We start from the raw sequence: 27,059 nt of genomic DNA, 5'->3' as shown, positions 1-27,059 counted from the left end.
CATCCATCCCAAACTTCCTAACTATCCCATCCCCCATTCCCCACCCCAACCCCCACAGTCAGAAGTTCCTTCTCTGTGTGTCTCTCTTTTGTAACACTGATTTTTTATCACCCCATCCACGGATTAGAAGTGGATCTTCAGCTACTGTTTGGAGGGGGAAGTTCTTCCATCTTGCAAAGTGAAAGCCATGTTTTATTAGTGCTGCTTTTCTTTTCCATTTTTAATACTTACTTTTCATGTTGCTAAACTTTGTCCCTCATATCCTTTACCCCAAACCCGGAAATTCTACAAACCTAGAGACTCTACTAATTTCCTCCAGCATAGTGATTCTCACTTGAGGGCAGTTTTATCCCTAGAGACCATATGACAATATGTGGAAACATTTTTGGTTATCAGAACTGGGAAGGTACTACTGGTACTTAGTGGGTAAATCCCAAAACACTGTTAAATAATCCTACAGTGCACAGGGCACCCTCCACAACAAAGACTCATCCCATCCAACATGTCAATAGTGAGAGGTTGAAAAATCCTGTGCTATGGCGCACGGCCCAGTTTTTCCCACGCAGATGCATAGTCTGTATTCCCTGCATTTGCATGTATGGGAGCGGTTAGGCTTCAGGTATCTGATGAACCTGATCACTTACCAGCATGAAAAAAAAGTGAGGAAAATGAAAAAAAAAACAAAAATCCTCTGAGCAGAAAGGATGAAAGCCCAAAATCATTAATCACCTTTCATTCATGATTACAAATCACAGAAAGGAGAGAGCCTTCAAGGAAAAAGGAAGGATTTGGTTTGCTGTTTCTCCCCCTACTATTCAGCTTAATGGCTAGTTATTTAGGAAACACATAACAAAAGAGATTTTAAGGCAATATGACATAATGAAGAGGTAGGTGTGAATAAGGTACCAAGTTAATAATATATACTAATGACTGTTTTTAGACAATGGAAAGAAAAATGAATGTGTATAATGAGTAGAGTCCTGGCAACAGTCCATTCCTTTCCTTCCTGATTGTGTTGGATGGAGAATGGCTTGAAATTGCTATTATATAAACTGGGAGAAAAGTGCTTTGAGAACACTGAATGCAAAATAAAAGCAATAGAGGTTTTACAGATCCCAGCAGGCCGGAGAAAGAGAAGACTATTAAAATGTGTGATCCTGGAAGAAAATTGTTTCTGTAATTGACAACAAGCTATTTATCAAGTAATCCTTGCTGTGTGTACTTTAATCTCATAGCCTGACACTTACCTGCAGGGTCACTGGGGATGGCTGACTTACATCCCACACTCCTGGAGCAATCATTTCCATGGGAGGCTCACTTTGTAATGTCATGCTGAATAGTGCAGACCCGAGAATGGATCTGCTGCAAAAGACAACACATATGGACAGATAAAAGTCATTTCAAGAGGGAAGGTACTATCATTTATAAATTAAAAAAAAAAAAAAAAACCACCACAATTAGCTATTTCAGTAGCTTCACTCAGTAGTTAAAAGAGAAATAGGATATTCCACAAGTCTAGATACTGATGAATGGTTCGTTTCTAATTATACCACATGCACGGTATACCTACATTATTTTCCACAAGAGAAAACTGTTTCCACAATGGTTTCTAACAGGTAGGATTTACTCTTAATTTCCAACAATGCTGATTACAAGATGGGACTAAGAATCTCAAGTTTATATTCTTGGAGTTATGACTGCCTTAAATTAATAAAGATCTTAATAACTCTTAAGAATATTTTTTTGCTTCATAGGGTGACTAAATTCCTTGGGCATCTTTAAAGATATGAGCTCTAAATTTACAGAAAGAAAAGATTTAAATTAGCATATGATTTGCAGATCAAAGTAGTTGTGGGACTTCATGGAGGAAGTGGTTCTTTATGCATAAGTAGAAAGATTATTCATATTCTGAATATTTAAACCTATGTTGTAAATTACCATAGTAAATGAGAGTGAAGACAGGAAAGATTTTAGACAGGAAGAATTCATGGATAATTTTAACAGCTTCAATAACATCCAAATTCACAGAGGCTTATAGGAATTAAAAAACAAGCTATACCTGGCTTGTATATATGAATAAGATTATTGATTAAAATGTTCTACTGATCTGAAAACAGTCTTTGATTAACATAAAATTAAAACTGTAGAACTTAAAGTCAACAAGATTAAAGTTTATGTAGAATTTTAATTCATTAAGCAAGTCTTTGGAAAATAATATAGAATTCTACCTTGCAATTTAATGGACAAATATGCAAAGTAAGAGGAAAAAAATCCAAATAAAGTTTTCTAAACCCTTAGCTTCTTGAGGCTTGGCTTCTTTAGCTTTCATATCAAAAGATACTATTAGAAAGTATACAAGGAAGTATAATTTTAAGCATTACTGTGCAGATATTTTTATATAACCCAAGAATATTGTTTTAGCAGGATGAATTTCGAGTCATTTTTATCCTTTTCTTCTATCCTCACCTCATCTGGAAGAACTTGAGTTTTTGTTTGTTTGTTTGTTTGTTTTTTGGCGTAACAATACCAGGGACCAGTATTAGCCAATACCAGCATTAGCAAAAGTAGTGTCAAAGTGTTAGCTGCTCAGTCGCATCTGACTGTATGTGACCCCATGGATTGTAGCCCACAAGGCTCCTCTGTCCATGGAATTCTCCAGGCATGGATAGCCATTCCTTTCTCCAGGGGATCTTCCTGACCCAAAGATGGAACCTGGGTCTCCAGAATTGCAGGCAGATTCTTTACTGTCTGAGTGACCAGGGAAGCCCACAGTATATTAGCAAGCTAGAAGTTTAACTTTCAGTTTAACTTTTAACTTTAACTTAATGGAGATAAAGATTTGAAACTTATTACTGTGATTTTCTCTTTTACCTTTCAGAGTATATAATCTTGCCCCAAATGGTCTGAAGCATCCATCTTCTTGGGGAAAGTTTTGGATTAGTTTCAGCCAGAATGCAAAAGAAGAGGGCTATAACTGAGCTTGGAGGGCTCAGATGTTAATGTCCTCCATAGTATTTACAGAAAATACGCTTATCCATGGTAGAGTAAACAGGAGTGTAGGAAGGTGGATGTGGCATACTGCAAGGAGAATGTGGCAAAAGAAAAAGCTACTACTTCCTGGCAATTTGAGTTGGTGGGAAGCAAGACAGAGAAAGAGGGGACAGTGTGATCATGGTATCCCAAGTTCCCCTCTTCTGCCCATAGGAAGGCAGATGGGGAGGAGTGTTAAGTAAGTGAGCACAGCCTAATGCTGAAGGTGGAGGGGGCTCCATTTTATGCTCTGTGCTTCAGATCTGAGAAGAAAATCATTTCTTGAGCTGATCCTGTACAGACTTGAAGAGTGACCTTTAACATGGGGCCACATGATATACAGGCCAAAGGAACTCATGTTCAGCTTTATTGGGTTTTTGGTTTCTTTACAGAAGAGACAGAATCTAGACAGAGCTGAAGATGTCTGTGTGTGAGAATGTTTCTATAAAGGGAGTCAGGTGATGGGGACAAAGGGCTTCTACAATAAGGGCATCTGGTTAGACCATCTGAGCTGAGGTCAGCTTGGAGTCCTGTGTGGCTCTGTGGTGCCTGCGAGACCCCAGGACACCCTGGCAGTGTCAGTTAGCCCTAGCCAAGTTGGGAGAGTACCAATCACAGGCTACAATAGGTGGAACAACCAACCACCAGCTTAAAAATGCCTTTGATTTGGATATCGTATGTCACTAGGCCAAATAATCTGTTTCTTTTCTGATCCTTTGTATCCAGATTTCCCAGGTGATGCAGTGGTAAAGAATCCACCTGTCAATGCAGGAGATGACGGTTCTATCCCTGGGTCGGGAAGATCCCCTGGAGAAAGAAATGGCAATCCACTTCAGTATTCTTGCCTGGAGAATCCCACAGACAGAGGAGCCTGGCAGACTATAGTCCTTGGGATAGCAAAAGAGTTAGACAAAACTCAGTGACTAAACAACAACTGTCCTCTTGAAGACTTAGGGTTCATGTTGATGTATGGCAAAACCAATACAATATTGTAAAGTAAAAAAAAAAAATAAAAATAAAACACTTAGGGTGTCAGGAAGCTGAGCAATTGAGCATTTTATCCAAAGGAGGCTGCATAATTCTAAAAGGACTTATTTAGATGATCAAATTGGCTAATTTGTCCACCTCCTTAGTTACAGTGCAGGAGTTCATGAGGAAAAGTGTGATATATTAATTGCACTTTTTCTTCACATCTAAGTTGTGTAGTGAGCTATATTTATGGCCCTATTATTTATACATCTTGGCCATATTTCACTCTGAAAATCTGAGTGATCTAAGCTGATTTCTACAAATAATGAAGAGACTCAAGAATAACCGTGAGTTATCTGTCATTTGTCTCCTCGGATGGAGTCTGGATCAATACTCACCCTGGTTTTAACCCTGAGTTGTATGGGGCACAGTGAAGTAAGAACTCTTGATTCAAGAATATGTATGAAAGGATGTATCAAGGGATAGGGCATAGAGAGAATGAACTTCTAGTTGTCCAGTTAAGGTTAATATAATACATACTTTAAGACAATTCTGCGGGAAAGGATGTTTGACACCATTCTTTGGGTTCTCTGTTGGCAGGAAATCACCTAATTTGTATTCTGACAAGGGGCCTTTTTCAATATTGTAAGCATGACTGAAGGACTACCTTTCCATAGATGTTTGTGAATAGAAAATATGAGGATGAGAAAGATGATCAGTGGAATCAAGGGGTTTAAAGAATGCATCTTAGTGTTGGTGGTATCAGAAAAAAGGATGAAAATGGAAATTTTTTTTAAATTTAATTTATTTTTTTTAACTTTACAATATTGTGTTGGTTTTGCCATATATCAAAATGAATCCACCACAGGTGGAAATTTTTAACTTCCAAGTTGGTGGGATTCACCAGTAGGTTTTACATTACAATGCCATGCAAATGTTTATGAAGTCAGTTAAAATTAAGCAAACAAAACAAAAACATGATGAAAGCAAAACATACCAGAAACAGTTTCGTAATCGTGGAAAGAGCACCAGATTTATACCAGGACATCTGTATCCTATCTTCATTAGCAAGCCTTAATTTGCTTAATTTCTTCGAGTTTCTGACACAGAATCAGTAGTTAGTTTTATATTTGTCTTCATGTGGCTTTGTGTTTGGGGGAGTAGACTTTAGAAAGGTGATGTTCTGTGCTGTTCTTAGTCACTCAGTCATGTCTGAGTGACTGACTCTACTACCCCATGGACTGTAGCCCACCAGGCTCCTCTGTCCATGGGGATTCTCCAAGCAAGAATATTGGAGTGAGTTGCCATGCCCTCCCATATGGGATCTTCCCAACCCAGGAATTGAACTCAGGTCTCCTGCATTGCAGGGGGATTCTTTACCATCTGGGCCACCAGGGAAGCAGAAAGGTGTTGAGGAGATGGCAAATTGTTGTTCAGTTGTTAAGTTATGTCCGGCTCTTTGTTACCCCATGCGCTGTGGCCTGCCAGGTTCCTCTATCCATAGGATTTCCCAGGCAAGAGTACTGAAGTGGGTTGCCATTTCCACCTCCAGAGGATCTTCCTGAACCAGGGATCAAATCCTTGTCTCCTGCATCGGCAGGTGGATTCTTTACCACTGAGCCACCAGGGAAGCCCTGGCAAATAGATAGGAATCTAGAATTTCAGATGCCACCCTGCCTACCCCACCAACATGTATATGGACTGTTCACTGATCTTATATGTGGAGATTTTGAATAATATGTCATTAGCAAAGGACTATGCTGATAAATAACATTTTTTTAATGGCCAATTGTCTTTTATTATTAGAAACGAATCGCCAGTCCAGGTTCGATGCAGGATAAATAACATTTCTATCCTTAGTTCAGTTGCTCAGTTGTTTCTGACTCTGTGACCCCATGCACTGCAACACGCCAGGCTTCCATATCCACCACCTACTCCTGAAGCTTACTAAAACTCATGTTCATAGAGTCGGTGCTGCCATCCAACCATCTCGTCCTCTGTTGTCCCCTTCTCCTCCTGCCTTCAATCATTCCCGGCATCAGGGTTTTTTCCAATTAGCTAGTTCTTCGCATCAGGTGGCCAAAGTATTGGCATTTCAGCTTCAGCATCAGTCCTTCCAATGAATATTCAGAACTGAATTCCTTTAGGATGGACAGTTTGGATCTCCTTGCAGTCCAAGGGATTCTTCAGAGTCTTCTCCAATACCACAGTTCAAAAGCATCTATTCTTCAGTGCTCAGCTTTCTTTATAGCCCAACTCTCACATCCATACATGACTACTGGAAAAACCATAGCTTTGACTAGACGGACCTTTGTTGGCAAAGTAATGTCTCTGCTTTTTAATATGCTGCCTAGGTTTGTCATAGCTTTCCTTCCAAGGAACAAGCATCTTTTAATTTCATGGCTGCAGTCACCATCTGCTGTGATTTTGGAGCCCCAATAATTAAAGTCTCACTATTTCCATTGTTTCCCCATCTATTTGCCATGAAGTGATGGGACCAGATGCCATGATCTTAGCTTTATGAATGTTGAGTTTTAAGCCAATTTTTCACTCTCCTCTTTCACCTTCATCAAGAGGCTCTTTGCCATATGGGTGGCTCTTTGCCATTATGGTTCTTGCCATAAAGTTGATGTCATCTGCATATCTGAGGTTATTGATATTTCTCCCGGCAATCTTGATTTCAACTTGGGCTTCATCCAACCCAGCTTTTCTCATGATGTACTCTGAATATATGTTAAATAAGCAGGGTGACAATATACACCCTTGATGTACTCCTTTCCCTATTTGGATCCAGTCTTTGTTCTGTGTCCAGTTTGAACTGTTGCTTATTGACCTGCATACAGATTTCTCAGGAGGCAGGTAAGATGGTCTGGTATTCCCATCTCTTGAATTTTCCACGGTTTGTTGTGATCTACACAGTCAAAGGCTTTGGCATAGTCAATAAAGCAGACATAGATGTTTTTTCTGGAACTCTCTTGCTTTTTTGATGATCCAACAGATGTTGGCAATTTGATCTCTGGTTCCTCTGCCTTTTTTAAACCCAGCTTGAACATCTGGAAGTTCTCCGTTCACGTACTGTTGAAGCCTGGCTTGGAGAATTTTAAGCATTATTTTGCTAGCGTGTGAGATGAGTGCAACTGTGCAGTAGTTTGAGCATTCTTTGGCATTACCTTTCTTTGGGATTAGAATGAAAACTGACCTTTTCCAGTCCTGTGGCCACTGCTGAGTTTTCCAAATTAGCCTGCATATTGAGTGTAGCACTTTCACAGCATCATCTTTTAGGGTTTATAATAGCTCAACTGGAATTCTATCACCTCCACTAGCTTTGTTTGTAGTGATGCTTCCTAAGGCCCACTTTATTGGCATTCCAGGATGTCTGGCTCTAGGTGAGTGATCACACCATCATGGTTATCTGGGTCATGAAGATCTTTTTCATACAGTTCTTCTGTGTATTGTTGCCACCTCTTTTCAGTATCTTCTGTTTCTACTAGGTCCATACCATTTTTGCTCCTTTACCTGTTAGGTTCATCCCATTTCTATCCTTAAAGATGAATAAGGTCTGAGGACATAAAGTATAACATAAAGACTATAGTTGATAACATTGAATTCTATAATTGAAATTTTAAGAGTGTCAAACTTAAATGTTCTCACCCAAAAAAGTAAAAAAAGGTAAATATGTAAGGTGATGGCCTTGTTAATTAACAAGATAGCAGGACTCTTTTTACAATGTATATCAGGCATCCCAATGTCACTTTAAATATCGTACAATTTTATTTGTCAATTAGGCCTCGTAAAGCTGAAAAAACCCTGTTACATGCTTACCATTAAGAAAATAAAAAAAAAAAAAAAAGAAACTTAAATTTCAATATTATACAAATTCCTATCCCGGGAAAAACGAAATGAAAATCTGTAGCACCAGAACAGATGGGCTAGTTGACCCTCTCTGTCCCCCTGTTTCCTCAGAGAATTAAAAAAAAATGGTCAGAATAAATTAATTACTCCCATTTTAAGTACAGGAGTCTATGGTTTGACATTCTGGAACCAGCACTTTCAGAAGATCTGATCTTATAAAACTCTTTGAGACTCTGACTCTCATAGATCTAACAGGTTTCGTGGCCAGGAAGAGAAACAGGATCCCCTCCTGTGCTGGTGAGGTTTCCACAGCTCATTCATGAAGCAGGGTGTGGTATCTAATGGCAGGAAGGGAGGCGACTTGAAGTAGGAAGATGTGTGGAGAGAAGGCAACTCTCCATTCTGGTTCTTGTTCTATTCCCAGGTAGCCCAGTAACCTCTAGCCAGTCCCTTAACCTTCCTTCATCATAAAGGTCTTCATATATTAATAAGATATTTGAATTGAATCCTGAGAGTCTTTCTCCTACAGGATGGAAGAACGATAAGGCATTTTTATCTACAACTTGTTTTTATTATTTGATTTTAAGGATATATCTGAAATGACAATACCTAGTGTGGTCAGGGTTGGCCACTCAGAGAACAATCTCAGGAATAAAATTGTATTATGATTTACTTAGGATTCTTTTTAAATTCTACAAAAGAGATTCTCATTTTCCTGGATTTTAACTCATCTCAGGAACTCTGGAAATACTGATGCCTGGGCTTCTCCACAGACCAATTAAATTAGAATCTTTGGGAGCACTTGGGTTTTGGGTTTAGTTTTAAATCTCCCCAGGAGATTCTATTGTTCAACCAGGGTTGAGCATCTCTGCATTGAAGGAGTTTACTGCAGTTTAGAAATGCTAAGTAAGGACTACACTATTTGTTTTGAATTTAAGTAGGAAAGGTAGCTCATAGAAATGACTGAGGTGAGAATAACCCTGTCTTACTGCAGTGGAGGCATTGTGAATACAGATGTGGTATAAGCCCTGTCTGCAAAGGAGAGGATAATAAAACTTCTGTGGGCAACATTTTACCTTTGTTCTTGAAACATATCTTTTTAATAGGATTGAAAGTGAGTTTGTGTGCTTGAAAATGTTGAACTTTATTTTTATTTGTACACACTCTTGATGCAGCCACAACCAATACATATAAGTTTAACCTTGGTTGGTTCTTCTGAAACCCATCTCTGGAAACCACAAAGAGACAGAAAGCCTTTAAGTCTGCATATTTTCAGGTTGTGTGTATCTTGGAAAAAAATAAAGACATAAATGCTCATTACAGCTCCACACGACTAGGTATGAGCAATTTGAACTGAAATAAATGACATAAATGATACCAAATGTTTATGGGCAGGGGTCATTCTGTGAAAGGAAATGAGATTAAGTGACTTATTTGATGTGATCTTGAAATACCTGCATTACATAAATTGGGTTAGAATCTCTGTAACTCAAAGCAATGAACACAGTGGGAGTTATTACATCTCCCCAAATGGCCACGTGATGGATTTCTGATGTCTTAAAAAGATCTAAATTTCTTTACGTTGTTTAGCCCAGGACAGAGCAGATTTTCTGATTTTCAAATGATCTTTCGGAAACACTTTCACAAATGCTTATTGAAATCCTCTTTGAAGTAAGCTGTGTTTCTGTGATGTCTCAGCATCCACAATTTTGCCATTTACCCTTAGGAAAAGCACTTAGTATCAGTCCCAGATGGCATTCCTTAAAGATACCCATTGTCTCTAATCACTTGCATCTTAAATGTCTACCAAAGGTTAAGTGACAGATGACAAAACAACACGAAGGCAGTATTTTGCTATCACAATAAGCATGTAGAAAAAAGCCTTGAAGATTAGTTTGAAAGACAAAAAATATTCCAGACCTTTAATATATTTAACAAGTTTTTGATTACCTGTTATGTACAAAATAGTGTGTTAGAGGTAATAAAATGGAATTTTGTTTTCAGTGAATAGCTACAAATGTATTCTACAAACATTTTAGATCTTACAAATACTGCAGATGAAACTTTAAAGAAACTCACTCAAGAGAAGGAAAGGCACCTGTGCAGCTGCTCCCAGTGAGAAAGTAATGAAAGTTCTTAGCCCACAAATCAGATTTTTGAAATATCTGCTAACAGCAGTTGGTATTCCTGTTAGGGTTGAACTATTTCTTATAGACTTTTGAGATCTTATTTCATTCTAAATCTCCTATAGAGATTGATTTTCTTCTAATTCAATTTAATAAACAAACCTGTACTGATTGCCTATTTATAAGAGGTACCATGTTAGATGACAGAAATTACCAAGAAAATACATTCCCTCTGCTCACACATGTGGAAACTGGCTATAACATGAAAACAAATAAAAGAGCAACACATATACACATACAAACATGCACACCATGTCATAATTAATCCAATAGAAATGATTTTTAAAATGTATTCCAGGGGGCTTTCCTGTAGACCTAGTGGTTAAGACTTGTGCTTCTACTGCAAGGGGCATGAGTTAGATCCCTGGTTGGGGAACTAAGATCCCACATGCTACAAGGTATGGCCAAAAGCAAAACAAACAAGCAAACAAAACCAAAATATGTATCACAGTTGCTTTGATGATATTTTATTTATACTGACTAAAAGTGGGAACTAAAACCTGATGAAGAATTTTGTTAACATTTTCATATTACCAAATCTTTCTAAAAGAGCGGAGGCAGAAACACTCTATAATATTAAAATAACAACACAAGTTCTAATTCTTCAAAAGTCCTTTTTTTTTTAACAGTTTGATTCTAAAGCAAGTTTCGTCAAAGGAAAGTAACTAAGATGTTTTAAAATATTTTTCTTTAATAACACAGAAAATCACATTACTGACTTTCTCAAATATTCTAAGTATTAATAATTCCAAATCCTTATGGTTAAATTGACAGCTACTTTTTCAGTGGCAACCAGTTCTGACAGAACTCCTATTTGGCTTACTTTTCTGAAAATATTGTCTTAAAGTTGACATATTTTTTCTTGGCAATAAAAGGTCAGTAAACCAATTACATTGAATAATTTTACTTCAGTCAGAATTTCAAGACTTACATTGTTGCTAAATGACAGTACTGATCTAAATCATTTTGCATTAGTAATTCCAGAGAAACTGGCTGGTCAGAGAAGGAAAATAAATTGATATTAGTCATGGTGATACCTTTTCATGGTAAATGATCCAGTTGACAAGCTGAGCATGAAGCTTGTTTCTAAAGCCATTTCTACATTTTGCTTTTCAGTCCTGCTTTCAACTGTCATGATTTATATTGAGGTAGCTGGCACCCCACTCCAGTACTCTTGCCTGGAAAATCCCATGGACGGAGGAGCCTGGTAGGCTGCAGTCCATGGGGTTGCTAAGAGTCTGACACGACTGAGTGACTTCACTTTCACTTTTCACTTTCATGCATTGGAGAAGGAAATGGCAACCCACTCCAGTGTTCTTGCCTGGAGAATCCCAGGGACAGGGGAGCCTGGTGGGCTGCCGTCTCTGGGGTCGCACAGAGTCGGACATGACTGAAGCGACTTAGCAGCAGCAGTAGCAGCTCAGTTTTAGAATAAAATGTCTTCTTGATTTTCTCATTAAGCCATATACTGAACATTATCTAGTTCCAAGGAGGTTTTATTGAGATGGAAGTTTTATTAATCACAAAAGATATACTTACTGTTTTGGAAACAGTGGAAAACAAGTCCAGGCCAATAAATCTGCATTGGTTGCATAGGTAATCCCAAACAATTTTATAGTGAGCATGGATTCCCTTGGAAGTGATTTTATTTCGAGAGGAAAATTGATCCTTAAAATAAAAGAAAAAATTAAGTTGGGCTTCCCTGGTAGCTCAGATGGTAAAAAAAAAAAAAAAAAATTGCCTGTAATGCAGGAGACCCTGGTTTGATTCCTGGGTCGAGAATATTCTCTGGAGAAGGGAATGGCAATCCACCCAGTATTCTTGTCTAGAGATCTCCATGGACAGACCGTGGGGTCACAAAGAGTCAGATACCACTAAGCAACTAACACCTTCGCTTTATTGTGTGTCAAGCACTGTTAACCCTTGATCTCATTAATATTCCCAACAACTCTGGGACACTAGGGCCCAATTACTATGATGTTTTCATAAATATTGCCTTCTAATACAGTGCTGTGTGACACAAGTATTTTAACTATTTGAATTGAGGAATTATCTCAAGTTTTAATGTTTTATCTTGCAAATGCAGAAATATAGCAGAAGTACTAGAGTAATGAGATTGATTACTCTATGGTGATTGTTATGATTTTGATACATAAGCTTATTTTTTGAAAATTACAAAAACTTGAGCATCAAGAAAGAATGATTAACATTGTCTTAGGGAATGGGGGGAGGACAGGAAATAACTCATAATGGGTCTTAAACAGTAGTTTGGCTACAACAAGGTGAATAGCTGGAGAAGAATATTCCAAAAAAGAAAAAAAGTGCACAGACAAGGGCATATACGCATGTTGCTGAGGAATGCTGAGTGGTGCATCGTAGCTAGAACAAGAAACGTAGTCAAGTTGGTCTTAACCTGGAAGTTATGAAGGATGCAATTAGAAAGATAGGTGGTTGTTAGAATATTTAAGAACTCTGTATGCCAGGCAAAGGAATTTGCGGTCTTTTTCCTAATGGCAAAAGGAAACGTTTAAATGAGAGAGCTAAAAGCATCGAGAGTTGTTTATAATTTTAAATGTGAGCTATTCTGGGTGATGATGAGTTTCCAGGAAATTGGGGGCTGATTGCTGAGATGTAATAGACAATTCCTGGATGTGTCAAGGTGAAGAACATCAAACTCAGACCCTGGATGGATTGTAGATATGGGTAAAAAAAAGTGGCTAAGGATAAGCACAAGGTTGTTAAAGGTGGAAAAAATTTGAATTTGGGCATCGAATCCATTAATCTATATAAGATTGCCTACAAGGTATAAAGATACTGTAAGACTGGGAGGAATACACCTGGGTGGTTGAAGAAGCTAAGAAGAAAGGGCTTTTGACAGGAAGTTGAGAGATCTGAGGTTCCTAATGGTGGACAGGAAGAAGGGTACCTTTCTTTCCTTTCAGGAGTCATCTTGGCTACATAGAAATGATACAAGAGTCTCAAGAGAAATACAGTGTTTAGGAGAGATAGATTTATGGGTGGCGAGGAAGCTTGTGTGGAGAAGGAAACAGCTACCCACTCCAGAATTCTTGTCTGGAGAATCCCATGGACAGAGGAGACTGGCAGGTTATAGTCCATTGGGTCGCAAAGAGTTGGACACGACTGAACGACTTTCACTCACTCACTCAGGAAGCATGTGAGAGTTGGACTACAAAAAAGGCTGAATGCCGAAAAATGGATGCTTTCAGATCATGGTGCTGGAGAAGACTCTTGAGAGTCTCATGGATAGCAAGGAGATCAAAGCAGTCAATCCTAAAGGAAATCAAGCCTAACTGTTCACTGGAAGGACTTTTGTTGAAGCTGAGGCCCCACATTGGCCACCTGATATGAAGAGCTTACTCACTGGAAAAGACCTTGATGCTGGGAAAGACTGGAGGCAAAAGGAGAAGAAGGCAGCTGATGATGAGGGGGTTAGATAGCATCACTGACTCAATGGAAATGAATTTGAGCAAGCTCAAGGAGCCTGGGAAATCCTATGGACAGAGGATCCTGATGGGCTACAGTCCATGGGGTTGCAAGAGTCAGACACAACTTAGCGACTAAATCACCACCGGGAGATAGTAGACGACAGAGGAGCTTGGTATGTTTCAGTCCATGGGGTTGCAAAGAGGTGGACACGACTTAGTGACTACACAACAACAACAGGCAGCATTCAGCCTCAGGAATAAGGAACAGTTAATTCACACCAGTGACCGTAACTGATTCTGAGGAAATACACATCTTTCCCCTCAACATGCTATTCTCTGAGATGGAGCGGTCTAGGTACAGATGTAAAAAAACATCCAACAAGAGGAAAGACAGAAGAGCTATTTTAGAGGTAAAATGGATAACTAATAATTGACTGACAGCATATTAGTGGAATAGGACAATGACGAACTGAAGATGAATTTCATGCTCCTAGATTATGTTAGTGGATCCCTTTAACTGATAGAAAACACAGATAAGGAATTTGGGGTAGGTGACTTATATGTGGCTTATGGCATACTGCCATTGAGTTAATAATAACTCAGAGATGTCAATATGTAAACTGCGTGTGGAGATGAGTCAAAGGTTTTGATCCAAATGTTGGTCCTGTGACTAAACAGATGTTCTTCTTTGAGTGATGAATTTAACCTTTTTAAGCCTTGTTTATCTATAAAAAGGAAAACGTATTACATTACACAATATGTGATAAATGGTAGACTGTATATCAGCAGTATATTCATTATCCCATCAACAGTGTAAAAACTTGTATTAGCCACTGTAAAACAGATGAAATATAATTCTAGTTAAAACTAAGGGAGGGGACATACATATACCTATGGCTGACTCATGTTGATATATGGCAGGAAACAACAAAATATTGTAAAGCAATTATCCTCCAATGAACAAATTTTTAAAAAAAGGAAGGACATAAAACAAAGGAAAGGCTAAAGAAAACTTATTTTTCAATATTAACAAAATTTAGACTATTGAAAATTAAATTATCACACAGTTATCCAAAAGTTTTTCTTATCTTTCATATTCTTTCACAGTTATAATATTCATTCAATGTAATGTAAACATATTTCTCAGCTTAAAAAGAAGCCCTGAAACTCAACATAAAATGTTGATGATTTTGTAAAATGCACAGCAGTTTCTTGAATATTCTCTTTTACCTGTAATTGACTTTCTATTTAGTTTTCATAATTTTGTGTCAGGATGGAAGTTATAATTTCACTTTATTTCTCATATAATCTGGAATGTTCTTTTTCCCATTGAGTCTCTCTTCTTCATGTGTAACTTCACTTATTAGTGAGCTTTCCAAATCAAGAATGACAAAACATTCGATAAGTTACAGTGGATAGTTACTGACAATGTCCATTTTGTCATTTTTATTAACAAAAATAAATTCTTCCAGAGTAAGAATACATATGGTTATTTATTCATTTTCTTGAATACATATGGATTTTTAAGCCAGAATAATCTCATAGTCACTGAGAAATCTTTTTTATTAACTTCTACATGGCTATTTAAAAACCAAAGGAATGAACTTTACACAAAAAAAGGAAGAAAAATACTTTGAGATAATTCAATAAGTGAAGTAAGATTGCTTCTCTATATCTACAAACTTCAAATTTTAACCACATGCTTGCCTCACTCTACTATTTAAAAATGAGTAAAAACTAAAATTTTTCTTAAACATTCTTTGCTTCTATATAAGACAGTTTTTCTAAAATCAGAATAACTTTTTGATAGTGCAATTGGGAGATTTAAAAAGTCACACTGTATAGAATTCCCCTATTAATACTGATATAAAATAATGGACCATCGTAAGGACTTTGACTTTTGTCTGAGTGAAAGTGGGAGACATTTCAGGATTATAAAACAGAAGAGTGATGTAGCCTGACTTACATTTTAAAAGATGTTACTTGAGCTGTTGTATGAGAAGGATTACAAAGGTGCAAGAGAAGTAGGGTGACTATTACAAGGCAGTTGTAGGAATACAGGGGAGATATGATGGTGGCCTAGACAGATGAAAGAGACAAGAAGTAACATTTTGGAAATATTCTGAGGAGAGAGCCGGTAGGATATCTGAGACGAGAGCCAGTAGGATATCTGAGCCATGGGTCTGAGAGAAGGAAATTCAGGCTAAGGATCTGATCTAAACAACCAAAACTGGAAACGATCATCCAGGGTGGCCATTCATGGGTAGGACAAATTTGGAGTGTAAGATCAAGAGTTTTAGACATGTTGAGTGAATAAGTATGAAGTTTGTGACCAATGCCTGGGCTGGTGATATAAATTTGGGAGTTGCTGGCATACAGATGGCATTTAATGCTATGTGACTATAAGAGAAAACTAAGGCCATAAATGTAGATACTACAGAGGAAGCTTAAGGGCTAAGACTATGAGCAGTCTGGGAGAAGAAAAGCATACAGAGAAGGAATGTCCAGTGAGGGAGGCGGAAAGCTAAAAGAATGTGGGAAACAGCTCCTAATAGATTATGTAAGATGAAGACAGAGAGACAAACATCAGATTCAGCTCTGCAGGTCACTGGTGACTCTAACGATCAATTTCAGTGAAAAAGAGATGATGAAAGCCTGACTGGAGTGTTTTAGAGCAGGGGAAAAAATCGAAGAAAGTGAATACAGACACTCTTTGGAAGGGTTTTGCTGCAAAGGAGAGAGAAAAATGGCATAGCTGCTGTTGAAACAAAAAAGCAATTTTTTTTTTTAAGTTTAAGATTAAGAACTATTTGCAGAATATAAATATTCAGCCTAAGATTTTATATGTTGTAAGAAAGTATGAAAATCACAGTAAAAACCTCAGTTTTGGAGTCAGAGTGCATCTGAGCACTGGTTCTGCCATTTGCTGGTTGTGGGACCTGGGCCAAGTTAATTAAGCTTCATAAACGTCAATATTCTGATCTGTAAAATGGAGATGACAATATCTCTATGCATTTTTGTTATTAAGTTTAGATGAGACAATATGTTTTGGGGGTAAACTCTGATGACTGGAATGCAACAAACAGTCAAAATCTATGTCACATATTATTATTAAACAAAGTTTATGTCCTCAAATTTACAGTCTAGTAATAAAACATGCAATTAATTGTATTGTAATGGGTATATGTCAATAAAATATATAAAGGATGCTACAGGCCAGGCACCTAGGAAAATGGTAAATGAATATATTTTTAATTAAATAAAATGAAAAGAATTCACATACATACTTCTATATTCAAAATGGATAACCAACAAGGACCTATTGTATAGCACATAGAACTCTACTCAATGTTATGTGCCAGCTTGAATGGCGGGTAGATTGGGGAGAATGGATACATGTATATGTATGGCTGAATCACTTCAGCATTCATCTGAAACTACCACAGCATAGTGAATCGCCTATATCCCAATACAAAATAAAGAGTTTAAAGTTTGGGGAAAAAAAGAGATTTGAAGGATTAAAAAAAAAGAAAGAAAAGAATTCTGGGCTAAAGTAACTAACTCTTGGGGGAATCAGAGAAACTCCACAGGAAAAATAATACTTATGCACTCTTGAAGGACAAGAAGAAAAGTATACCAATGTAGTTATTCCACTAATACTGATAATTTCAATTTCTTTTGAGATTTTTTTTTTCTCTGAAATTGATTCTAAAATTAGGAAATTTTTCTCTTGAATTGTTTAAATGATGACACATATTTGTAGTTGAAAACAACCATGGATAAGCTTTAATTAAGTCAGAAGAAAAGTGGAAAGTCAAGTGAAAGTCACTCAGTTGTGTCCGACACTTTGTGACCCCATGGACTATATAGTCCACGGAATTCTCCATGCCAGAATATTGGAGTTTCCTTCTCCAGGGGATCTTCCTTACCCAGGAATCGAACTGGGGTGTCCTAATTCTAGTCATTGAGCTGGTTAATATATTTTTGGGGAGTCACTTATTACATAAAATTCATTCCCTTGCCAAGCCACATTTACTGGACTTTTCCTGTGTCTGGTGCTGCTTTAGTTGTTAGGGAAAAAATTTGAAAATTAAATAAATAAATAGATAAAGATCTTGGTAGGAGTTGATTATCCCAAATTAGATGACATTTTACACAATGCATAGATAGTTACTGTACAAAAACTTGATTGTTTAAGTAAATTTGCAATTGGCTTTTGTGAGAAAATAGAGATTTCATATGTCATTAGGTGACATCTTTCTTCTTTGTTATAACTGAAATCTATCTCCCTCCAACACCAATAGAGGGTATTCCTTTTATCCACAGTCTACAAATGATTAATAATTCTCCTTTCCCCAATTTCCCTCTTTGAGCAGCTCAACAATATAGATTGGATATTTATCTAGATTTTTAAAGGCACCTTTAATCTTTTGAATTGAAGTCAGTTACCTAGTATGCTTAGCATATTTACCACATCTCTGAATCAAATCAACCAGCTACATTAAAAAAAAAATTATATCTTTCACTTAGAAAGCAGCAGGGGAGAGGGGAGGTGGAAGGAATCCTGGTCTTTATTAGACAAATAATCTTTCCAGAATAAAGATTAAACTTACGTTTCATTCCAGTTGACCAAGAAAAAAAACAACTTTTTGACAGGAATATTTCTGCAGTTTCTCACTTGGCACAGCTTCTTTCCAGCATATGTAAGCCAACAGGAGAAAGAAAATGCTTTATAGCTAAAAAGAAACAACATTGATTCAATAAGTTGAACACTGTGAAGGAAGCAGTTTTTTATATGGGTCAGTTATTTTATAGTTAAAAGTCAAATGATAAAGTGATGTTTGTTTGTACAGAGTGTACTTTAAAAATTACTAAGAATTTATGTTTTGTGGCTTCAGCAAAATTGCAGAATAATGGGAAGTCCTAGACCTTCTTTCCCCTGCTGGAGACACCAATTTAACAATACATGGATCAGTTTCCTTTGCGAGAAATCCAGAAATAAGTTAAAAGGCTCTTGCACCCAAGCGCAAAACCAGTCACAAAGAAATCAGTAGGAAAATGCATGGCACTCATTTTGCAGAGCCCTTTCTCCCAGCAGAGTGTCATGTGACCAGGAGAGAACTCCTAACTCCCATCTTCTCCTGGGGGTGGGAAAGAGAAGACTGGAACATATGTCTGACATTCAGACTTTTTAGGGGTTTATCCAAGGGACTGGTTTCTCTCTTGCCTGAATCTGAGTGCTGAACAGGAATCGGTGCCAAGTTGGGGGCCTCTGAAAACAAAGGCAGTGAGTGGTCTAAACTAGCACAAACTAACTGACCACTTCCCCCAGCTCAGTGCAAAAGGAATAGGAGAAAACCCCCAACTCCTAGCTTCTCCCTTGGGAAAGATCTGGATTGTGATTCCAATAGGATATGATATCCTCTAGATACCCAGGGGCCATGGATTTAGGAGAGCAAAAAAAAGCTGGGAGGCTTGCTGCTGCTCCAGAGGATTTGTGGGACCCATAGGCAGAGGCTGATGCAATCTGATGATCTCTGAATTGGCAGGAAGAGAGGGGAGCAGGGAGAGTGCAGTGTGCATCCAACAGTTTGGCTTTCTTTGGAGGCTGTGTGAGGGTCTGGTTTATGTCTCATCACCAGAGCATCTATGGGACCAGACATACTCTAAATACTGGCTCCCAACTGAGAACAAAACAGAGCTGGGTAGCTTATGGAGAACCAGCAGGAAGGACCACAGGCTGACACTAGATGAAACAAGAAATTCAAGTTCTTGATAAAAGAAGTAAAACCTCTCTAAGTGTGAATCGACACACACAAATCCAGGGAGGATGCACCTACAAGAAAGGTTTGAAAATCACCAAATCTCTAGCTGATTGGTAACATTCGGTCAACCACAAATTGGCATTTGCCATGGATGCTTGCCATCTACCTCTGCAAGGATTAAATCACATGCTACTGCAGTTGCTGACCTACAACACCCCCTGAATGAGTTCAGGGTAGACAGCAGAAATGAGGCACTCTGTGTTTCTGGAAACTGGCAAGGACAGGTCTTATAGATAGTAAGATATTTTCAGAAACTGAGTTTATGAGCCCCATTCTTGATTCTCCTTGTATCTCAAAAAGCACCAAAATCCTTCATATCTAGGAAAGCACTAAAATGATCATTTCTCATGACTGGCAGAAGCTTCACGAGACCAACAGAAGCTTTCTACAAAAAATATGTGTTTGATTGCATGTACTCACCCTTCACCAAAGTCACATATATGCTGTCTTTTCCCCCTGCCTCTTTGGAGCTGTTTTTCAGAGCTATCTGAGGTGCTCTCTTGCAGACTGGAGTCCTCATATTGCCCCAAATAAAACTTAACTCACAACTCTCACGTTACGCATCTTTTTTTTTTAAAGCAACAATTCTTTCCTCGTATGAAATCAGTCCATAAGGACTAGGAGAGGTAGCTGTTTTTTTTTTTTTTTTTAATGCTCAAATCTCAATACAAAGTAAAACAAGGTATACAATGAAAGAGGAAAACATGGGCCCAACCAAAGGAACAAGATAAATCTCCAGAAGTGAGCTGAAAGTTGCTCAGTCGTGTCCAACTCTTTGCGACCCCATGGACTGTATAGTCCATGCATAGTCCTTGGGATTCTCTAGGCCAAAATACTGGAGTGGGTAGCCTTTCCCTTCTCCAGGGGATCTTCCCAACCCAGGGATTGAACCCAGGTTTCCTGCATTGCAGGCAGATTCTTTACCAGCTGAGCCACAAGGGAAGCCCTGAGAGTCAAAATGCATTTCTAAATCATTTCTGAGAATGAAAGGATGAAAAATGAGGTTAGGCTAGATAAACTTGCTATCTTTAAAGTCAATAATTTTGTATGAATCCAACTGACATTACAAAGATCCTCTAGTCATTTCTCTACCAGGTCTCTCAGTGAAAGAACAAAATTAGAAACCAAAGAGAAAATGCAAACAACTCTCAAGTGTTGTTCACTGGAAAGCCAAGTTTATTTGAAGCATATCAACATAAAATGATGCCAGGGCTAGAAAGCAAAGACATTTATAACAGATGAATTAAAGCAACAAGTGCAGACACAGAACTAACACTCTTTTATTTCCCTCAGAAAAGGGTAAATTCTTACCTCACTATATTGACTAACTTCATGAAATTTTATGAATACATCAAAATTGTGGAGAGTTGGTTTACACTAAAAGAAAAATCGTCAGAAAACAATCTTAAAGAAATGGAAGTATGTGAACTACCGGACAAAGAATAAAATATGTACATATATACACACACATGCTCAATAAGCTCAGAAAAATAATGCATAAACAAAATGAGAATATTAAAAAAACATAAAAATATTAAGAAGAAATTTTGGAGCTGAAGAATACAACAACTGAGTTGAAAAAAATCAATAGGCGGATTCAAGAATATATTGGATCAGGCAGAAGAAAAAATCAGTGAGCTCAAACATAGGTATTTGAAATTATTCAGAGAAACAAGAAAAATGAAGAGTGGAGAAAATCTAAGGGACTTACGGGACACAATCAATAGGACAAGCAAACACATTATTTGAGTCCCAGAAGATGACTGAGAGAAAAAGGCAGAAAGCTGATCTGAAGAAATAATGGCTGAAAACTTATTAATTGTGGGAAAGGAAATGGACATCCAATTTCAAGAAGCCTAATGGGTTAAACTAGGATGAGCCCAAGGAAGACCATACTAAAACACATTAAAATTAAACTATTGGAAGTCAAACACAAAGAGAGAACTTTGAAAGCAGCAAGAGAAAAGTGATCTGCCACATAAAAGGGATCTCATCAGTTTTTCAGCAGATTTCTCAGCAGAAACCTTGAAGGCCAGAGGGAGTGAGATGATATATTCAAAGTTCTGAAAGAAAAAAAAAAATACTGTATCTGGCAAAGCTGTCCTTCAAAAATGAAGGAGAAATAAATACTTCCTCAGGTGAAAAGCTGAGGGAGTTCATCAGCACTAGACCTGACTCAACATGAAATGCTAAAGGGAATCCTTCAAGTGGAAATGAAAGGATGCTAGATAGCAACAGGAGAGCATATGAAAGCATGAAAGCTTGCTGGTAAGGGGAAACATATAGACAAATACAGAATACTGTGAGACTGTAATGGTGATACATGAATAACTTTTAACTCTGCTATAGAGTTTAAAAGGATAAAGTATAGAAAACTTTAATGATAACAATATATAAAATTTAAGAAGATGCAATTTGTGGTATTAGTAACACAAAGTATGATGAGGGAAGAAGAGTAGAGAATTTGTATATGACTAAAGTGAAGTATTGAAAAGCAGAGATATTACTTTGCCAACAAAGGTCCGTCTAGTCAAGGCTATGGTTTTTCCAGTAGTCATGTATGGATATCAGAGTTGGACTGTGTAGAAAGCTGAGTGCCGAAGAATTGATGCTTTTGAACTGTGGTGTTGGAGAAGACTCTTGAGAGTCCCTTGGACTGCAAGGAGATCCAACCAGTCCATCCTAAAGGAGATCAGTCCTGGGTGTTCATTGGAAGGACTGATGTTGAAGCTGAAACCTCAATACTTTGGCCACCTCATGCGAAGAACTGACTCATTGGAAAAGACCCTGATGCTTGGAGGGATTGGGGGCAGGAGGAGAAGGGGATGACAGAGGATGAGATGGCTGGATGGCATCACTGACTCGATGGACGTGAGTTTGAGTGAACTCCAGGAGTTGGTGATGGACAGGGAGGCCTGGCGTGCTGCGGTTCATGGGGTTGCAAAGAGTCGGACACGACTGAACTGAACTTAAAGTGAAGTTATAACAAAATTTTAAAAAGTGAAGTTATTATCAGCTTAAAACAGTGTTTTAAATATAATATGTATTATGTAAGGCCCATTGTCACCACAAAGAAAGCAACCACAATATAAATGATACACAAAAGAAAATAAGAAAGGAGTTGAAGAGTTTATAAAAACTCATCAGGACACAAAGGAAAGTGGCAAGACAGAAAAAGAGGGACAAAAATGCTACAAGACAGAAAATGATGCAAAAAAATATGGCAAAAGTAAGTCCTTCTCTATCATTAATTATATTAGATATAAATTAAATTCTACAATGAGAAGAAACAGCATAACGGAATGGATTAGTAAACAAGATCCAACCATATGCTGTCTACAAGGGATACACTTTAGATTTAAGGACACCCCTGAAAGTGAAAGGACGTATATATATATTATATATATATATATATATATATCATATATTCCATATATGATAATCAAAAGAGCAGGATTGACCATACCTATGCAAGACAAAATAGACTTTACGTTAAAGCTGTCACAACAGACAAAAACATTATATAATGATAAAGAGGTCAATTTACTAAGAGGATACAATAGCTGTAAATATACATGCACCCTAAATTGAAGCAAATGTATTAAGCAAACATTGAAGGGATGAAAAGAACTAGAAAATAACATAATAATAACAGAAGATCTCAATACTGGTTACAATTAATAGAACAAGCAGACAGAAGCTCAATAAGGAAGAGGGTTTTAATTACACTATAGTCCAAATGAACCTAATAGACATTTATAGAACATTCCACCTAACCTCTGGGCAATATGCATTCTTCTCAAGCTTGGATCTTTCTCTAGCACAAATCACAAAATTGGTTATGGAACAAGTCTTGACAAATTTAAAAAAATTGAAATCATACCAAGTATATTTTCTGACCACATTGGAATACAAGTAGAAATCAGTGGCAGAAAAAAAAAAAACTGGAAAAATTCTCAAATTAATGTTAATTAACACTTCTTAGTTTCTGTTTCTTTTTTTTTTATTTTACTGAAATATAGTTATTGTACAATATTACATTAGTTCCAGGTGTACTACATAATGATCTGATGTTTGCATACATTATGAAATGATGACCATGATAAGTTAAGTAACCATCTGTCCTCATGCAAAGGTATTACAGTATCATTGATCCATGTTTCTTATGGTGTATATTATTAATACATCCATGTGACTTATTAGTTATATAACTGGAAATTTATGCCACTTAATCCTCCTCACCTATTTCATCCCCAACCCACCCCTTTGCTTCTGGCAAACACTTGTTCTCTGAGAGTCTGTTTTCATTTTGTTTGTTTTTCAGATTCTATATAAGTGAGATCATGCAGTAGAAATGAGTACTTTTGAACAACCAGTGTGTCAAACAGAAATCAAAAGGGAAATTAGAAAATATTGTAAAATGTGAAAACACATACCATAACAAAACTTATGAGATATAGCAAAATCAGTGCTAAAAAAGAAGTTTAAAGCAATAAATGCTTACATTAAAAGAAGAAAGGTCAAATAAAAACTACAATGAGGTACCACCTCACATTGGTCAGAATGGCCATTATCAGGCAGTCTACAAATAATAAGTGCTGGAGAAGGTGTAGAGGAAAGGGAACTCACCTACATTGTTGGTGAGAACGTAAATTGGTATTGCTACTATTCAGAACAGTATGTAGATTCCTTAAAAAACTAAATATAGAGCTACCATATGATCCAGCATACCATTCCTGGCCATATATCTGGAGAAAACCATGCACCCCAATGTTCACTGCAACACTATTTACAGTAGCCAGGACATGCAAGCAACCTAAATGTCCATCAGTGGAGGAATGGATAAAGAAGATGGGATACAAATATACAATGGAATATTACTCAGTCATAAAAAGAATAAAATGATGCCATTTGCAGCAACATGAATGAACTTAGAAATTTTCATACTGAGTAAAGGTAGATAGAGAAAGACAAAAATTGTGTGATATCACTTATAAGTGGAATCTAAAAAAAAAAGTACAAATGATCTTATTTGGGCTTTCCAGGTGGCACTAGTGGTAAAGAACTCACCTGCCTATTCAGGAGACGTTAAGAGATATGGGCTTGATCCCTGGATTGGGAAGATCCCCTGGAGAAGGGAAAGGCAACCCACTCCAGTATTCTTGCCTGGAAAATCCCATGGACAGAGAAGCCTGGTAGGCTACAACCCAAAGGGTTGCAAAGAGTCAGACACAACTGAGGCAACTTAACACACACACATGATCTTATTTACAAAATAGAAATAGAGTCACAGATGCAGAAAACAAACTTATGGTTACCAGCCAGAAAAGTCGGGGAGGGGAGGGATAAATTGGGAGACTGGGATTGATATATACACACTACTATATATTTATAAAGTAGATAACTAGTAAGGACCTACTGTATAGCACAGGGAAGTCTTTTCAATACTCCATAATGACCTATACGGGAAAAGAATCTATAAGAGTGGATACATGCATATGTATAACTGATTCACTTTACAGCAGAAACTAACACAACATTGTAAATCAAGTATGCTGCAATAAAAATTTTAAAAACAGATTTAAAAAATTAAAAATGAAAGAAGTTCACAAATAATCTAAATCTATACTCAAGGAACCAGAAAACAAAGAACAAACTAAGATAAAAATTAAAAGAAGAAAGAAAATAATAAAGATCAGAAACAAAATAAGTAAAACAGAATAGAGAAACAATAGAAAAATAAACAAAACTAAATTTCCCACGTACATAAATAGCTCTATGTATATAGCTTTCTGAGTACTTATCTGGCTACATAGTTTTTCCAGGTGAATTAGAATAAATAAGGATATCCTAAAGGTTTAAAAATTATGAAAACATTCGAGTAGCAGTTTGTAACATTACACATCATCCTCCTAAAATACTTCATAAAATTAAGAAAGAGAAAAAGTGTAAAAGAATCATCCCATGGGTTTTAAAGAAAGTTTATGTGAGATACATAGATGGTCGTTTTTCATTTTTACATACAAAGGTAAAATTTTTGTTATAATTGACTCATAAATTTTGCATAGTTTCCATTTGCAAAAATACAGACCAAGATAAAATTATTTCTGTTTCTTTTAGCCTTTCTTTGAGATGCTAAGTGCAGTGGGTACAATAAATCCATTAGAAAATTACTATTCTCTTATCACCTTAATTTGATTTAATCAGTATTCTCTTACAGATTTAATCCATAAGGAATTTAAAATAATTATTATAATATTACTCTAATTATGTTATTCAAGAAAATAGCACATAGCAGAATTAACCTCAAACCCGGCAATGCTCCATGCATAATTGTGGTTAATTTCTATTGTAACTCAAGTAACTCTTGGCTAATTTTCACTTTATCAAGGTACTAATCTCACAAAATATTTACCACTCACAACTTGATAGGGATCAAGTGATTTCTTTCTATTCTTAAATACTCTCCATCTCCTTGTATGTGTGTGTGCATTCTCACCCTGTGTTAATTGGCGTCAGTCATTTAAACTCAAACATAAAAAATGAAAAATTTAGGGCAATCACCATGTGAGGATGGGCACTTTCTGTTTCTCTTATGATATACTGACAACATGTAGTTATTTTAAATAGAATGGGAGAAGACTTGAGGGAAAACGAATGTGCACTGGACTGGAAATAAGTGTGAATGATTTTAAAAACATAGATACATCCATGCCGATTAAATTTCAAGATGAAATACTTGCTTCTGCAAATAAGAACAAGGCAAATATATTCAATTAGAAGTGACACAAAACTAATTAACCCTTTTGTGGGAAAGGCATCACAACTCACCTGTGCACCCAGGTTTCTGGAATATTGTGAGCTGCATACACTGTGAAGCTAAGGTGGGAATGGAGCCCAAGATTTACACAGGAGACACTATACAGAGGTGCGTGTAAAGGCTGGAAATCTGCACAGAAGCTGCTGCAATGGATATCAATTAGCTGACAGATGGATGTGGATAGTTCGGTTGTCACTTTCTCTATCAAACCTGGGGGGAGGGCGGGGAGAGGGATAGAAACCAGGTCATCTATGAAGGGTCATATTTATCACAAACCATTCTTTACAGCTTTGAAAATTTTTATAACAAAATTTAAAGAAAACTGAATTAAAATGACCCTCTATCAACTGAAGCCAATTAGCCATCTGTGCCTCTGTATGCAGTCTGGGGTAGCTGCTATAGTGTAATTAATCAGCTTTCATTTCTTCAATTGCATAAATTTGGGAAGTGCAGCCTTTAATCACAAATCATAATTCTGGGTTATCAATTTGGCATTCTGATCAACTATAATTCACAAAATTTTTGGTCTAGATTATTATTGTTTAGAATTAATGTTCAGACAAAGGGACATGTTTTCTGTGTGGTTTATACGTACTTTAAACAAACTCCATCTAAGGAATTAATTATAATAAGTTTGATTATGCTGTTTGCCATTAACTGAACACTAATCATACACATTATGTTGCCATAAAAAGAGTGAAGGAAAGTTATGTCCAACCTAGATAGCATATTCAAAAGCAAAGACATTACTTTGCCAACAAAGGTCCGTCTAATCCAGGCTATGGTTTTTCCTGTGGTCATGTATGGATGTGAGAGTTGGACTGTGAAGAAGGCTGAGCACTGAAGAATCGATGCTTTTGAAGTGTGGTGTTGGAGAAGACTCTTGAGAGTCCCTTGGACTGCAAGGAGATCCAAGCAGTCCATTCTGAAG

The 27,059-nt window shown here is 37.1% G+C and overlaps 1 protein-coding gene across 4 annotated transcripts in view; it reads right to left on the bottom strand.

Annotated features, from left to right (window-relative positions):
- Positions 1–27,059, bottom strand: part of PIK3C2G (phosphatidylinositol-4-phosphate 3-kinase, catalytic subunit type 2 gamma) — a 306,650-nt gene that overhangs the window by 165,501 nt on the left and 114,090 nt on the right. For all 4 annotated transcript variants that reach the window (XM_010858753.1, XM_010858756.1, XM_010858754.1 and 1 more), the window contains 4 exons: positions 26,140–26,338; positions 18,097–18,219; positions 11,577–11,705; positions 1,248–1,362 (listed from right to left, as the gene is read on the bottom strand). In XM_010858753.1, the coding sequence (XP_010857055.1) occupies positions 1,248–1,362; positions 11,577–11,705; positions 18,097–18,219; positions 26,140–26,338 (566 nt within the window). The remainder of the gene's footprint in view (positions 1–1,247; positions 1,363–11,576; positions 11,706–18,096; positions 18,220–26,139; positions 26,339–27,059) is intronic.

The sequence above is a fragment of the Bison bison genome, unplaced genomic scaffold, assembly GCF_000754665.1.
Source record: "Bison bison bison isolate TAMUID 2011002044 unplaced genomic scaffold, Bison_UMD1.0 scf7180017864390, whole genome shotgun sequence".
Classification (NCBI taxonomy): domain Eukaryota; kingdom Metazoa; phylum Chordata; class Mammalia; order Artiodactyla; family Bovidae; genus Bison; species Bison bison.
The sequence above is the reverse complement of the archived record's forward strand: the minus strand, read 5'-3'. Positions and strand labels throughout refer to the sequence as shown.